The sequence below is a fragment of the Phoxinus phoxinus genome (assembly GCF_949152265.1).
Source record: "Phoxinus phoxinus genome assembly, chromosome: 17".
Classification (NCBI taxonomy): domain Eukaryota; kingdom Metazoa; phylum Chordata; class Actinopteri; order Cypriniformes; family Leuciscidae; genus Phoxinus; species Phoxinus phoxinus.
Genome location: NC_136892.1, coordinates 26,850,164 through 26,866,291, shown reverse-complemented (window position 1 = coordinate 26,866,291; position 16,128 = coordinate 26,850,164). Strand labels below are relative to the sequence as shown.

Sequence of the window (16,128 nt, the reverse complement as noted above, 5' to 3'; positions counted from 1 at the left end):
GAACAAACCAACAAATTAAGTGATCAAACAATTGAATGAAAAAGAAAGAACTAACAAAAAATTGAGAATTGAACAAACCAACAAATGAAGCGAACAAACAATTTAAATAAAGAAAGAAAGAAAGAAAGAAAGAAAGAAAGAAAGAAAGAAAGAAAGAAAGAAAGAAAGAAAGGCATAAGAAAAAATGGTACCACTTTATTTTAAGGTGACGTATGTTACTACATGTACTTAATAATAACAGTGAATAACGTGAAGTAACCCTTAACCAAACCCCAACCGTAACTCTATAGTAAGTACAAGTTCATTAAGATTACTCAGTGCTTATTTGAGTAACTACACTGCCACTACGTCACCTCAAAATAAAGTGTAACTGAAAAAATAAAAAGAAAAAAAGACAGGAAAGAAGAAGCAAAAGAAAGAAAGCAATGTCTCAGTTGATGATTCCGCAGGTGTTCTCTGAAAACACAGATTCAGTTCCTCATCTGAAGGTTTCTGTCCACTTCAACTCTGACTGACTGCATCACACTCGTGTCTGTGAAACACACACACACCTCACGACCTTCATGATAGAACACAATAGAACTATTCCTCAGCTATTCCTGCAGAGAGTCCCCATTATTATCTCTGGATGTCAGTGAGGTGTAAATAAATGAGAAGCTGATAAAGAAAGGATCAGCGAGTAAACAGTGGTCTAGATGGAGAAGTGATTAAAGATTATGAGGCGAGATCCATTTTCTGTCTGGTTTGGAGTTATGAAACAAAGCTGTCGGTTTAGTGTTTGTTTTAGTTAGCGTTTCCTGTGTGAAATTTGTCATGCTGTGGTACGATCATCATGCTCTGCGGAACCAGGTCTGATATTTCATTCTGGTGTTCACTGGGCCGGTGAGGTAATTATTCACATTATTATGACAACAGATTTGTCTGCATGATAGAGAAACGTATTATGAGCTGTTGGACTGCAGCAACAGATGGAGCAAATTTGAACCCCACATATTAAAACTTTCAAGAAAAAAAGGTTTTAATTAAAATCCAATTTTGCCTTCACGAGGTACTCGGTTTTCTCTCGCTGGTCTGAAATCCAAAGCAACAGGCCTGTGAAATTGGAAAGGAATCCTACACTGTGGAACATTCGAAATGAACATTTCGACCTGACTGACAGATAACGTAATTTATGTTGATAAGCGCAGCTTTGTAGCGGTCAAAAATGAATCCAAGAATGTGTGCTGAATCTGTAAGTGAATCAGTAAGTCTCAAGCTCTATGAAATTATTGTGCATATCCCAAAAGACATGGTACTTCACAACGGTACAAAAACATCTCTATCACTTCGAGTTACCAGGTGGCGACAAGTGACTGTCTTTCTGAGAGAATCAATCATCCGTCCATTCAAGCGATTAATTCAAAAATGCTAATATATAAGTGAGTCACTGAATCATTTTCTAAACCGATTCATTCAAAAACGCTAATTTTATGAATGAGTCACTGAATCATTTTCTAAACAGATTCATTCAAAAATGCTAATTTGTGAGGGAGTCACTGAATCATTTTCTAAACGGATTCATTCAAAAACACTGTATAGTATAGTACTACATTTGGTTTGAGTCGCTTCACCTCCATTCACAAATCCTCTCCCGTAGCCTCATTGGATAGTAAAGTATCCATCGAATGTGCACTTCAGAATCACATGCTATAAAGTAGGGAAGCAGAGTAATTCGATCAGGAAAAAAATGTGACTATTTTCATGAGGGAGTCATTGAATCATTTAGCAAATTCATTCAAAATATAATTTATTCATTCAAAAATGATTTATTCAAAAATGAAAGGAGTGACCGTCTTTGAGGGAGTCATTAAATCGTTCACTGAAATGATTCATCAAAAAAAAGGTGATTCATTAGCACAGCACAAAAACAGACGAAGTATTGCGATTCTGTGTGTACAATGTAATTATTAAATTATTGATCTTTTGTATAAAATAAACATTGCTTTCTTGCAAACGTGATGTTTTCCCGCCTATTAAGATAATGATGTGATAATTCCTAATTTACCGGCAGAAATTTATTAATAAACGCTTGTTTCTTTTACAATTTTTAGATTTCTTTTGCTGTCATCTGCTGCAAACTTAAAGGGATCGAGCTATAGATTATGACAAATATTTAACTCCTCATGAGCTCTTTCCTATAACAGGCGCCACAAAATTAATAGACGGCAAGAATTGAAATTCAGTCCATGTTATCCCTACACAAAACACTCCCGTCTGTATTTATGAAAGACGAGAGGAAATTAAATGCACTTTTAACAACCCTCTTTTATGAACTGAGCTTTACAACATTACCTCCAAAAAGCCGTTTTCAAGGACAAGTGATTTCATGGCCTATGCAGCAAAAAAAAAAGCAAAAAAAAAGCTATGCTTCAAAATATTCCAAAATACTGCTGAGATGAACAGTGGAATAAACGGGATAAAGATGATAAAACGCTACTGTATGGAAAAGTGCAGGTAAGCATGGGATCGCTCCTAAACGCCTTCATCTGAGACTGACACGCTGAACAATGGCTCGGGTTTTTCACAGTCCGCTGGCGGGACAGTTGGAGCCGCGCTGCGTTTCCAAAGAGCTGCAAACATGCTATAAATCTCAGTTTCTGCTGTTTTCTGGCACAGTGCACACACTCTCACGGCTCTCAGGGATGGATTTCTCCACGCAGGCCGAAGACGCCAGTAATACCTGGAGCTATCCGTTAGCATTCCCATGCATCTCAACTGTTGCCCGGCTGGCGCGCGGGATTGTGATGATGCCGCTGATAGACACAACGTGGCATTTACCTCCTTCACTAATAAGAAGAACGTGATGACAGGGTCAGTAGCAAGTAATGTGTCATATTAATCTACTCCGCAAAAAGGCCTTATTCATGTAAATGCCACAGTGTCACCGTAGATTAAGGTCCAAGGCTTCATTACAAAGACCTAAAACTAGCTTTTTGTCTTCTACAAGGTCACAAGTCAGCGAAACAAAGACACAGTGTGCTCGCGTGCTTCACCAAACACAGATGACAACACACACGGTTCATTCCACTGCAGAAGGTGATGTGAATGTCACCGTAGAAATCCTTGTAGAAAAAAAGTATTTTAAGAAGAATCAAATTCCTCTATTTTATCACTTAGACTTAAAGTCACCATGAAATCAAAATTTTGAGTTGTTATGTTTTATGGAATATTGCAGTGTTTGTTAAAAATGATTTATCTATACACTTTATGACCCTTCAAGCTTTCAAAATCTATTCAGCTAGAACTAAAGAGATCACGATTCTCACATGATCATGAAGACAATGTCATTTACAAGAGGTTCTGACAAAAATGCAACAGTCTATTTAAAAATGTTTATTTAATTTGAATAAATTAGAAAAAAAATCAGTTTGAACGAATGATTCAATGACTCGCTCAAAGTCTTCACTTCTTTCATTACTGGATGAATCAGCGTTTTTGAACGAATCTCTTGAATGAATGATTCAATGACAAATATAGGCTGTGAATCACATACTTCCCTACTATATAGTAGGTGAAAAACAATATGCGACGAATTCACAGTACTCATAAAGGAGTAGGCAAAAAGTACCCGGATGATACGTCTTCCGTCGAGATTCTGAAGTGTGCATACGATGGATACTTTACTATCCCATGAGGCCACGGTATAGGATTTATGAATGGCAGTAAAGCGACCCAACTGATGCTGTAGGTCACATGATCATGACAACATTGGGAATGTACTACGTCCAGTTTACATTCATACTACACACACATTCACACTATATACTGTAGAACATACTTTTTTAGCGACCATGAAGTTATTACTTATTCAAAATAAGTCAGTATGCGATTTTGGATGCAGCCATAGTTTTTTTTTAACAGTCATTTGTTGCATCGCCACCTAGTGGCGTAACAATGTAATGATACAATATTTACTTTAAGCGCCTTACTTTCAAAAAGGTGATTTGCTCTATTTTGATCGCTACCGTAGACATCAGTGTTCATATCTTAGCTAAAAACTTTTATCCAAGGACTTCTGTTACAATTTGAATTTTTTACATATATATACCTCATCATCCATAATATTTCAACGTGACAGTATGATGTGTTCGAATCGAGATGAATCGCGTATGCGTATATATATATTTATATAGCAAAGTGATTCAAACCAGTAACCGTAAGTTACATTTACAGCTAGGAAAGCAGATTTCTGTTGAAGAAATGTATTTACTTTCAAACTCAGGTGTGTGTGTATGTTATCAGAGCGTTCCCCAGAACTCAACAGGAAGTAGCGCTCCTCAAGCACTCATCTGTCCTCAGCGATTCATCATCCACCGCACGAGAGGGACATCTGTGTTTTATCTGAACCCTTTCCAAACACAACCAGAGCCCGAAGAGAGAAAGAAGCATGTGATCTGTACACTAATTACAGCAGGTGGCAGATCCCGCATCATTCATCACTAAACTGCCTTTGGGAGAAAAACAAATCACCCCCAAACTTTTATAAAGACGGATCTATTTGAGAACGCATTGGTTGGTTTAGATGACGAGAGATTTATAAAGAAATGCAAGAGACTGTTGGACAGAAATGACACAGACTTCCTGTGATGTGTTGCATGTGTCTGGAGCAGGACTACACTGCCCAGTGTTGACCTGTTCTCATTATCTCTGATGAATGTCTTTGAAGACCTCTTCTCAGCGAGTGAGGTCATTTGAGTGCCATCATGAAAGCCAAAGAAAGAATGTATTGCAAAAACAGACATGGTAAAAAAAAAAAGAAGGTTTCTCCTTACCTGGGAAGACTTCAAATAGGAACTTTCCGCTTTCCTCCCCATTGCTGGGATGTTCGCTGACTCTGTTTCCAGGTAGGGAAATGGTGCCCTAGAGGAACCAAAAAATTTAAAAAATAGTCAGACACAAACTGCTGAAGAAAGCAAGACGTAAGAGAAAAATAAATCACAGTAAGGAAAAGCTCAGATGCATTGGAGAAAACAATTGTTGGACTAAGGAAAAATAAAAAGTTAAATGTGAAAAATCCCTTTCTTGAGACTTATTTTTCAGTTATGTATTTTGATTTCGATTTCAATTGAGTTTGATTTAATTTACTGAATTAATGGTATAAAAAAACATAAAAAATATAATTATAAAGTTTGATTTAATATATATATATATATATATCAAAATTGTGTGTGTGTGTGTGTGTGTGTGTGTGTGTGTGTGTGTGTGTGTGTGTGTGTGTGTGTGTGTTGGGCATCTGAAGGCAGAAATCGGCAGCGCTGGCAGTTCAGAGGTTACAGATGGATCCCTTGAGGGTCTGTATAATAGAGCGCAGGCGGCATTAGAGTCGACAAAGCTCTTGTTATTATGTAGAAATCGGATCCTAAGCAGCACTGCGACTGCTGTGGAATTATAGATCAGTGTTTGACACGCCGGATGAACTGCTGCTTTAAATAGACCCAACATCAGCACACCACAAGGGCCATGTTACCACCACCAGAGCACTAGTAAAGCTGCCTGATTTCCCCCATTGCTCTCATCTGTCTGTCTCTTTATCCTTCTGCTTTCTCGCCCTCCTCTAGCAATAATTTATTCTCTATTGGTTTGTATTTCTCTGTTTGTCATTTTCTTTCTTATTATTACCATACTATCATGCAGTATGTGTCATGCACTGTGAAACAAATTTAACCTCTCCAAGTCAAAATATTCTAGCGACTGGTCACATCTAAATATTTAAATTGGCCCGAGTGAAATTCTGTAAAATAAATTGAATTAATTGTTGCAATAGTCTGTTAACATTGGCTCAATGAGAAATAATATGTCAGACTAAGTGAAAAATGTAGATGTTATCAGTCACTAGAAAATTTTGACTTGGGGGTGTAATTTTTTTTTACAGTGTGTGCACAGAATGAAAATGTTCTGTATATTGCACCTCATCATCTACAATATTATATTTTATGACAATATGATGTGGTCTGTGGTCATACTGGTAGTCAAAGGTTTAACAGACATAGTTGTTGTCATGTAGGGATAATAGCGAATAGGTGTTTGAAAAGAGATCGAAATATTTTAACGATTAATCGTGCAGCTCGAGAGAAGATTGTTTTAAGTTCACTTAAACTAAAAGTTGTGAAAGCCAATTTCAATTATACTGTTATGTTGAATGGCTATAATTACTCCTTTCATCCGCAGAAACTTCTTGATTAAGAAAAATGACACAGAAAATGACTTTTTTTATTTTTATCAAAAGATTAATTGTGATTATAGAAAAATGTGATATATACTTCATCCTGCTATTTAAATTACAGAATAAAGATACAAATGACTGGCAGTCACAAGTGGTCACAATGAACGCCATTTACACAACATGTGTTGAGCAATGTTTTCATCTAGATTTGAATAGTAGCATTACAGTATGCACTAGCAAACTGGGGTTATTTACAGTATGCAGGGAAACAACTGCAGAGGTCTAAGTAGTCACCTTTGAAGGAGAGTATTTCCTATAAGTGCTATAGTGGGGCTTAAGGCACATTTCATTGGGAGAGAGAGAGCTCAGTTACTTCCTTATCAAATATCAGTGCATATGTTCCGTATCCAGTATCTCGACATGCTTGGAAACACTGAGAACATTTAGGATGCAGAGATTTAAGAAGGATACTTGACATAGTGGCTGATACATTATTTAAATCTCCCCACTAGAGCTTTGGCTACATGACATTATCAGAATCTTAACAAACTTTAATTTGATTAATAAAAACAAAATAAAAAAATGCAAGGGTGCACTAAATTGATCAAAAGCAATAGTAAAGACTTTTTTTTTTTCAATAAATGCTATTCAAAGAATCCTAAATAAAGTATCAGTTTCCAAAAAATATAAGAGTAATAATGCTGAAAATTCAGCTTTGCGTCACAGAAATAAATTCGATTTTAAAACATGTTCAAAAAAGAAAACAGTTATTTTAAATTGTAATAATATTTCAAAATGTTACTGTTTTTACTGTATTTTTGATCAAACATATACAGCCTTGGTGAGCATAAGAGACTTTTGAATGGTAGTGTACTGTACGTCTGAATGCCTGGCTGTAAATAAAAGCGATTTAGTGAGGTCTGACTTAATATCGACTCGAATTTGGGTTTTCATAACGAAATCAAAAACATCCAGCAGTGTCCATATAATGTGACAAGCCAGTTGTCGTTTTCTAGACTTCATGGAGTCTTTGAACCGTTAGGATCGGTTTACTATAATACAGGTCTCAGTAAACAAGTCCTTATAAAAATACTTGGTCTAGATTGTAGGGTTCTTGGATGTAAGTGGTGCCTGTCATGGTAATACGAGTGAAATAAGTAAAAAGTAGCCACATATGACGATCATTACACAATGACCTCTTCCCCAGGGTTTTAAAGTCTCTCTGCATGTGGTGCAGAGACTTGCCTCTTTTAAAACATCATAAACCTTTACGAGATCTGAAAGCGGGATCCTGCTGACAGTGCGTTCAAGTTGAACTCGGACTTCTTAAGCGGCGGAAACTCTACCTGCCGGAACATTGGTGGGGCTCGTGAAGATAGCACAAACTTCAACCCACATTGAGGCAGGTCACCAGTTTGATGTGGGCAGCAGTTCCTGTTTTAGAACCGGAGGCTTGAGGGTGGGTTGCTAAAGACATGGGCCCTTCAATTAAAGGCATTTTTGTTGCCCCCAGAGGCATTCCATGTGGAAAAACATGGAAAGACACATCATCAAAAGGCCGGGAACAAAACCCCGGCCCATTCCAGAGCAGAGGAACCATGCGTCTCCTTGGTCACACTTCCTTGCTTACTCTACACTAAGAGATGTAAAGGAATTTGTATTTGCTTTGGTGAACAACAACAATGATCATGATATACAGTATATGGCCCAAAGCATGCTGGGATTACTCAAGCATGCCAACTTTCATGCATAACCTACATTTTCAGTGTACTATTCTGATCTGCATTTGGCCATTTAAAAAAAGCTTACCATAGAACACATTTTTCCATTCCACTGTGCTACTTTTCCATTGTTTTTCTTATGTAAACCCGCTGTAGATAGACGTCTTTAACTGTAGCGTCCGCGTCTTGTGCCTTTTGCAGCGTCTCACGCATGGCACTTTGTTCTAAAAATGTGGCGCTCAAGTTAAAATAAGTTGACCACAATGTCTTTCAGACATCTCTGCTTAGAAGAAGGATCATGATCTGCAGCTCAACCTTGTGAAAAAAGAGCTCCTTGTAATCCCTGCAAAACCATCAATCGACCACAACTTTGCTGTCCTGGATGGTGTTAGTTTTGTGGACCCCAGTTGCACAGCGAGGAACCTGGGGATAGTGTTCGACGATCTCAACAACACCCCGGTCACGCAGATTTGCGCTCTACAACATTAGGATAATCAGACCCTTCCAGTCAGAATACGCAACACGGCTGCTCGTCCAAGAGCATGTAATTTCAAGACTGGACTACTGCAATGCTCTACTAGTGGGACTTCCAACCAGCACGACTACGCCTCTGCAGACGATCCAGAATGCAGCAGCTTGTCTTGTCTTCACTCAGCCTAACGGTACTGATCCACTTGTCCGACACGAATGTCGTGTGGTGTCGCAACGCCTCCCCACATGTGAACGTTGATTGGCGTTCTTCTAGTTTACCGCTATGGGCGTGGTTTTGAGCCAGCGGCCAGTCAAAAACAAAGGACCCGCGAGAGACTTCCCTCCGTCTCCATGTGCGTGCTTCTATTGGATAGACGCCTCGCGTTCAACAGAATTCATTTGCATAAAGATGGGCATCGGCCAGCTTTTTGACGCGCGGCATTTTTTCAAATGAAGCGCCGCCTTCCCGGAATGCTTTGCGAGCGCGTCAAAGTCGCTTGACGTCACCCATAGGAATATAGTGGAGTGCAGCGCGACAGAAGTGTCGCACGGACAAGTGGATCACCGCCGTAAGGGAACCCAAGTCACTCCACTGGCTCCCAGTTGTGGCCAGAATCAAGTTTAAAGTTAAAACGCTTGCTTTCAGGCTCCCCTCTACCTCAACCCACTACTAAAAATGTATGCTCCCTCCCTCCCTCCCACCAGCTCAGGTCACTGAATGAGCGACGTCTTCTTGTTGCCTCACAACAAGGCAAAAAGTCACTCTCCAAAACCTTTACTCTCTCAGTTCCTCTCTGGTGGAATGAGTTGCCAACCTCCACCCGAACTGCTGAGAACATCACATCTTTTAAGAAACAGCTGAAGACGCACCTCTTCCTCAAGCACTTAAACATCTCATACTCTTAAACCAATGCACCCCTTGGGCTCACATGGTCATTGCTTTGGGGCAGCAGTTCATCTCCCAGTAAGGTGTTGCACCTCGCTGACCTCTGGAGTCCAGGCGGTTTTATTGCGTCCTCATTAACACCTCAAGCCAGACCTCAACAGTTCATACTTTGACACAACCAACCAGAAATATACTGCAATGATAGATCAAAGAGACTACCATGGGCCTTCTGGATGATCTGGACAACACAGGAATGGAAACTGTGGGAAGAGGAAATTAGATATTGGGTCAATCGCCCCAGAAAGCTGTCCTACGTTGAGCAGGGGCAGAGGTTAGCTTAATATCATCTCAGGAATTTCCCTCCCTGCTTGAGAAAAAATAAAATAAAGAAGCAGAACAAAGCAAAAAAAAAAAGAAAAAAGATTTGTTATGTCGCTAGTGTTTATCTTTAATTAGATTGCAGTTCCCTTGGTGCCAAAACGAAGTTAGCTTCTCAGAAACTTGCCTACACAGAGCCACGTATGTGGGAATCCCCCACAGAGACGCACAAATCCAGTCCCAGATCGGATCAGAAGAGCTGCTTCATTTGTTTATCAACCAGTGGAGATTGATGGTGGAGGACCAAAGGGAACAGGAGAATATAAAACAAGACACAATCCACTACTTAAGCCCGAAGTCCTAAATGGTCCCATGGAATTAATTAAGGGAAAGCCATTTGCTGTGGAATGGTCCTTTTATTAGGTGCACATTTGAACATTTAACCTTGACTTTTCCTCAGAGGGTTGCCCTCATGTCTTGGTCATTAGTGGCCCCTGTTTGTCCTGCAGCGCTTTTTCACACTTAGAAGCCACATTCACTCACCTTTCTTTCCTTCTGCTTTTTAATATGCAGTCTTTTGCCTGCAGCGAGTGTGAGTGCAACAAATGTGCCCGTATGCAGATGAAATCAGATGCTTTTTGCCTCTAACATTTAGCATGTAATATACTCCTATATAGACAGTCTAGACATATTTAATGTTTATAATAACAGCAATTAATATTTAAAACATTTGAAGTAACTTGTTATTACATGAGTAGTGTCTGTCCATCCATCAGCGCTTCTCTCGAGCATGTTTTTCTGCCGATGCTGACCGAACTCTGTACTAAAAAAGCCACTGCAACTGATGCTACAGAATCTACAGTACAGCGCTATCTGTATATTCGATTACAGAATAAATGACTCAGTGAGCCAGTTCTTTTAGTGAATCAAAGACATACAGCAAAACAGTGTATAATACGCTTTCAAATGAATGGCTCTTATGAACCGTCTCTTTTTAGTGAATCAAAAACACAGCGAAACAGTGTAGTATGATTCTGAATGGATTTCTCTAATGAACCGGCTCTTTTTAGTGAATCAAAATCATACAGTGCGTGCTACAGTGTATAATACGATTTCGAATGAATGGCTCTTATAAACCGACTCTTTTTAGTGAATAAAAAACATACAGCACAACAAATTGAAATTTATGAACTCGCTCTTTTTAGTTTATAAAAAATCATACAGTGCAACAGTGTATAGTACAATTTCAAATGAATGGGTCTTATAAACAGACTCTTTTTAGTGAATCGAAAACAAATAGTCCAACCAGGGTAGTACGATTCTCAACAAATGACTCTTATGAGCCAGTTCTTTGTAGTGAATCAAAAACAAAGTGCAACCCGTGTAGTAGCCTATGATTCCCGAACGAATTACAAAATATGCAGCATTACAATGTAGTGCGATTCTGAATGAATGACTCTTATGAACTGGTTCTTTTAAGAGGATAAAAACACACAGTGCCACAGTGTAGTGCGATTCCGAATAAATTACTCTCATGACCATATTAGCGACCAGTCTAGTACCCTATGAATGACTCCCAAAGTCACTTGGCAGATTACCATCCTGACAACTTTCAGTTCAGATATATGCCACTTAACAAACTCCTAAAAAATAAAATCTACCACAGAGTAGCCGTAGGTAAACATCATTACCCTCACCACAGTTTGTGGTTGTCTAACAGAAAACAGGTGGGAAATTAGCTAGTTTGCCAGGAGTTCAAATCAAAAACTAATTCTGAAATGGACAGCATCCATCTAGCCATTTTGATTGGTCACAAGTGAGTTGCCAAATGTGTTTCTCTGTTTGCTGAAATTTGTTCTGTGCCACTGAGGAGGGCTGAGGAGACTAAATCTAATTACTGCCAGTAATATTATAAATGCCCACAATGGCAGACCTGATAAAATCCGGTTTGGCGTCTGGTGTACCTGTAGATAGTCTGCCCACAACCAGACTGCTGCAGTTCAGAAATGTGATTAACCTCAACTTTCCATTACCTACATCCTGACCAATGTTCCCCTGTGAGATGCTCTATACAGTATCTGAAAACAGAGATATATAGGCCACATAGTCTGTGTGTGTGTGTGTGTGTGTGTGTGTGTGTGTGTGTGTGTGTGTGTGTGTGTGTGTGTGTGTGTGTGTGTGTGTGTGTGTGTGTGTGTGTGTGTGTGTGTGTGTGTGTGTGTGTGTGTGTGAGAAAAGGTGTCTTCCTGTGTTCAAGCTGAAAAGAAAATTAATGTTTTGAAAGATTATGCTCACCAAGGCTGCATTTATTTAATCAAAAACGCAATATTATGAAATATTGAAAAATGAAATAGCCTTACAATTTAAAACAACCGTTTTCTATTTGAAAATATTTTCAAATGTAATTTATTCCTGCGATGCAATGCTGAATTTTCAGCATCATTACTCCAGTCTTCAGTGTCACATGATCCTTCAGAAATCATTCTGATATGCTGATTTGCTGCTCAAAAAAACATTTCTTATTATGTCTCATTTTTATAAACCACGATAAAAAAGAAATCAGGATTCTTCGATCAACAGAAAGCTCAAAAGAGCAATTATTTTAAATAGAAATCTTTTGTAACATTGTAAGTCTTTATTGTCACTTTTGATCAATTTAATACATCCTTTCCTTGCTGAATAAAAAAATGTTTGTATTGTTTAAAAAAAAAAAAAAAATCTTACTAGTGTAGTGTATATATTTATATGCCACTCAAATCTGACATCCTTTGCTACCGAAATATAAAATCAGCCTTTAATTGGTAGATATTAATAACTAATTTTAAGTTTTGGAAAATGAAATGTTATGGTGCATTAAAATGACTCATTTTGTTTTGAAGTGCAAATCTATTTATCATTTCAAGCATCAGTTTATAGAGTGCACATTAGTCTAGTCCACTAATAAAACCTTACTTGCTACATCTACATCTATTCATTTAGCAAACGCCTTGAAATAAATGTAAATGTAGCCAATAAGCTGGTTTTATTAGAGCACGCTAAATGTATGTCCTGTAAACTGTCTGTATTAACCATGGGAGTGGCTTAAATGAAGCAATTTTCCTGTAGTCTGCTAAAAGCTCTGATGGAGGTTTTGTATCTTACAATATGAATCAGCTGAAGTGTGTGATTTCTTCAATGTTAAACTACTTCATCCTATCCCAGTTTAATAAACACATAGCATTACTGCCTATTATTTTTTAACAAACACAGAAACCAGGGTACCAGCCTCCAAAACAAAAGTGACTTGTTATTTATTGGATCCAAAAATCAATGTTCATTATAGGCTGCGGAAACAAAATGACTCATCAAACATCAAATATTTTATATATATTTCAGAACTCTAATTTCAAACAGCGATTGCACAGAGGCAAAATGTCAAATTGCCAGCTAGCCCTAGCATACCAATGACCAATCATGAATAATACGAGAGACATAAGAGGCCACATGAATCACTCTAAATTCCCTTTTTTGCTGCAGGTTTGAGCTTTGGTGAAAAAACCCTGCATTCACAACCTGGACTTGCATGAGTCAGAGGGAATCATGCAACACACACCATCTCAGAGCTCAGAGGTCTTTCATCCTCATGTTCATTGTTTTGTTGTGTTCGGTTAGAAGGAACAAATCCACTCTGAGCACAAATCCTCTCTAGTTTAATATGATCTTTTCATAGCTCGGAGTCAAAAGCTGCAGTTTGTACAACATCGTACAACAATATCCCTCAGGGTTAAACAGATTGGCTATACCTTCACCTCTTCCTTTCAGATCCCTGTTCCAAACTTAGTGTGCTGCCTCATGTCAAAACAACAAGCCAACCAAAACTACCACATTTAACAGAGTTCTTCACAAGAAACTCAACTAACCCTCACCATGAGTTTCAGTTCGAACCCCATAAGAGTTTTGTTCATCTTCAAAACAAAATTAAGATATTTTTAATGAAATCTGATAGATTTCTCTATTTTATTTCAGCTAATCTCTACTTTATTTCAGCTAAAGGGGCTATATGTAAGCATTTTCATATGAATCACTTTTTGTAATGGCAATGTGTGAACAGCTTGTAACAAAACGTAAAAAATGAGACCTTCTCCGACTCAGGTTGTTTATGAAAGCCTGTAGACATTTTTTTTTTATGTGAACGACTCAGGACATTTCTGAAGCAAAGCAATGCGTTTTTGTAAAAAAGAAATCCATATTTATAACTTTATACACCAGGCATAGGTCATATGCACATAGGACGGCTAGAGGGTGAGTAGAATATAATATAATATAATAGAATAGAATAGAATAGAATAGAATGAGGCATTAATATAGCGCTTTCATATGTACTACTGTAAACCCAATGCGCTTTACAATCATATAAGGGGGTCTCTCCTCAACCACCACCAGTCACCAGTGTGTAGCATCCACTTAGATGATATGACGGCAGCCACTTTACAACGGCGCCAGCGCGCTCACCACACACCAGATACAGGTGGAGAGAGGAGAGCACCACACACCAGATACAGGTGGAGAGAGGAGAGCACCACACACCAGATACAGGTGGAGAGAGGAGAGAGAGTGATAGAGCCAATTCAATGGATGGGGGTTATTAGGAGGCCATGATTGGTAGGGCCCAATGGAGGGAATGTGGCCAGGACACCGAGGTTACACCCTTACACTTTAAGAGAAGTGCCATGGGATTTTTAATGACCACAGAGAGTCAGGACCTCGGTTTTACGTCTCATCCGAAGGACGAGGGAGTCTCATCCGAAGGAGTAAATTATGGGATAAAAGTGAACAGCAATAACCCCACATGTTTGTCAGCTTCCATTACACCTGAAAAAGAGGAAAATAGTCCAGCATTTCCTGCAGTGGTTGTGCAGTGTTGTTCTTCAATTACTGACCAGTGAGCAGCATTGAGCATCTTTAGGAAGCTGTGTGTTTGCACTCTTGCTTGACATTCTGATATGATTTGTCCTGGGAAAAGTAAACTCATTGGAGATCATTAGATTGTGATGTAGAGTAGTTTCTAATCACATTAGTCACTAAGTGCTTTCTAAGGCCAATTAGCCAGCTTAGCTTACAGATAAAATGCAAATGATCTAAGAAGGACAACAAATGCAATGGAGATAATTCCTTTGTGCAGAGCTTAATGCCGGAGCTCCGGATGCTAATTGCTTCTGATATTGGTGTTCCGCCATTGTTTGCTACCACTAATAGGATCTAAGAACTTCTTAGACCTTAAATAAGAAGGAAAGTAAACTCTCTCAAAGTTTTTCAAAGCTAGAAAAGTAAAGTGAACTGCAAAGTACAAGAATATTGCAGTATATTTTATACTGCACTGTTCCATAAAAATAAAAAAACGTACATTTTGAATTTTATTGGTGACTTTAAAGAGGATCAAGTAACTATTAAACAAGCATCTCCTTCTAAAAACACATTTATGACCTTTATAGTTCATGTTTTGTTTTCTGTTGGCTGTGCACAAGAATTAACTCTGAAATGTGCAATTCCTTCTTTTATTTTGATTCTTTGAATTCCTCTCGTTTATCCTAAAAAGAACACCACCAACATTTTCAGATTTCAGTTCATATCGCATCATTTCAGGAATTCAAATTATTTTCCGAACACAATATGGGTGCATTTTTCTGCCGCTGAAATATTGCTTTTTAACAAACTTTAGCGTTTACTGTTGTTTTACGGTCAAATCAGATGAGACTCATTAAAAAGGGATATTCTTTTATGGTGATAATGCACCTTGCAGTAAAGTTATAGTGCCACACATTTTGTTCGGTGGAGGATGGATGGCGACAAAAAAATTTAGGGAGAGCGAGCACAGAGGACATAAAAAAGATTACAGAACTAAGACATAAAAATTACAGCCAGAACCTCAGTCTGCTCAGAATACTAATTACCGATATCTAATGCTTAGATCCAACAGAGAGAGAGAGAGAGAGAGAGAGAGAGAGAGAGAGAGAGAGAGAGAGAGAGAGAGAGAGAGAGAGAGAGAGAGAGAGAGAGAGAGAGAGAGAGAGAGAGAGAGAGAGAGAGAGAGAGAGAGAGAGAGAGAGAGAGAGAGAGAGAGTGTGTGTGTCAAATGCAGGATTCTGTTCTTAACTACAGCTGATATAGTGTATAATGAGAGATCACCTGTCACAATTCCCCAGCACATTACAAAGGAGAATAAAAGGAAAGACAGAGAGATACTTACATAAACCTTCTATCTGTCTGGATGTCTCCTAGTAGACTTGGCAAAGTTTTGACACATATTCAAGGACACAGAACAAGAAAGTGTTTCAGAGTGTGTTCACACTTGGTTTGGTTCAGTTAAAGTGAATTCTGGTGCGATTGGTCTGTTAGTATAGCCTGACAAGCCAGACCCACATCAAGATGTTGGGTCTGGGAACACACCATTGGCAGGGCTCAATCCGAGGGGCGGGATAAACGGTTGTCTTTCAAATTCCCTCTGCACGCAATAGGATAGCGCTACAACCAACCGGAGCAATGAAGAAGGT

General features: G+C 38.6%; 1 protein-coding gene across 3 annotated transcripts in view; it reads right to left on the bottom strand.

The window, feature by feature from the left end:
• The window catches only part of arhgap24 (Rho GTPase activating protein 24), a 122,792-nt gene that overhangs the window by 64,567 nt on the left and 42,097 nt on the right, over positions 1-16,128 (bottom strand). For all 3 annotated transcript variants that reach the window (XM_079584975.1, XM_079584977.1, XM_079584976.1), the window contains one exon: positions 4,812-4,899. In XM_079584975.1, coding sequence (XP_079441101.1) covers positions 4,812-4,899 — 88 coding nt within the window. The remainder of the gene's footprint in view (positions 1-4,811; positions 4,900-16,128) is intronic.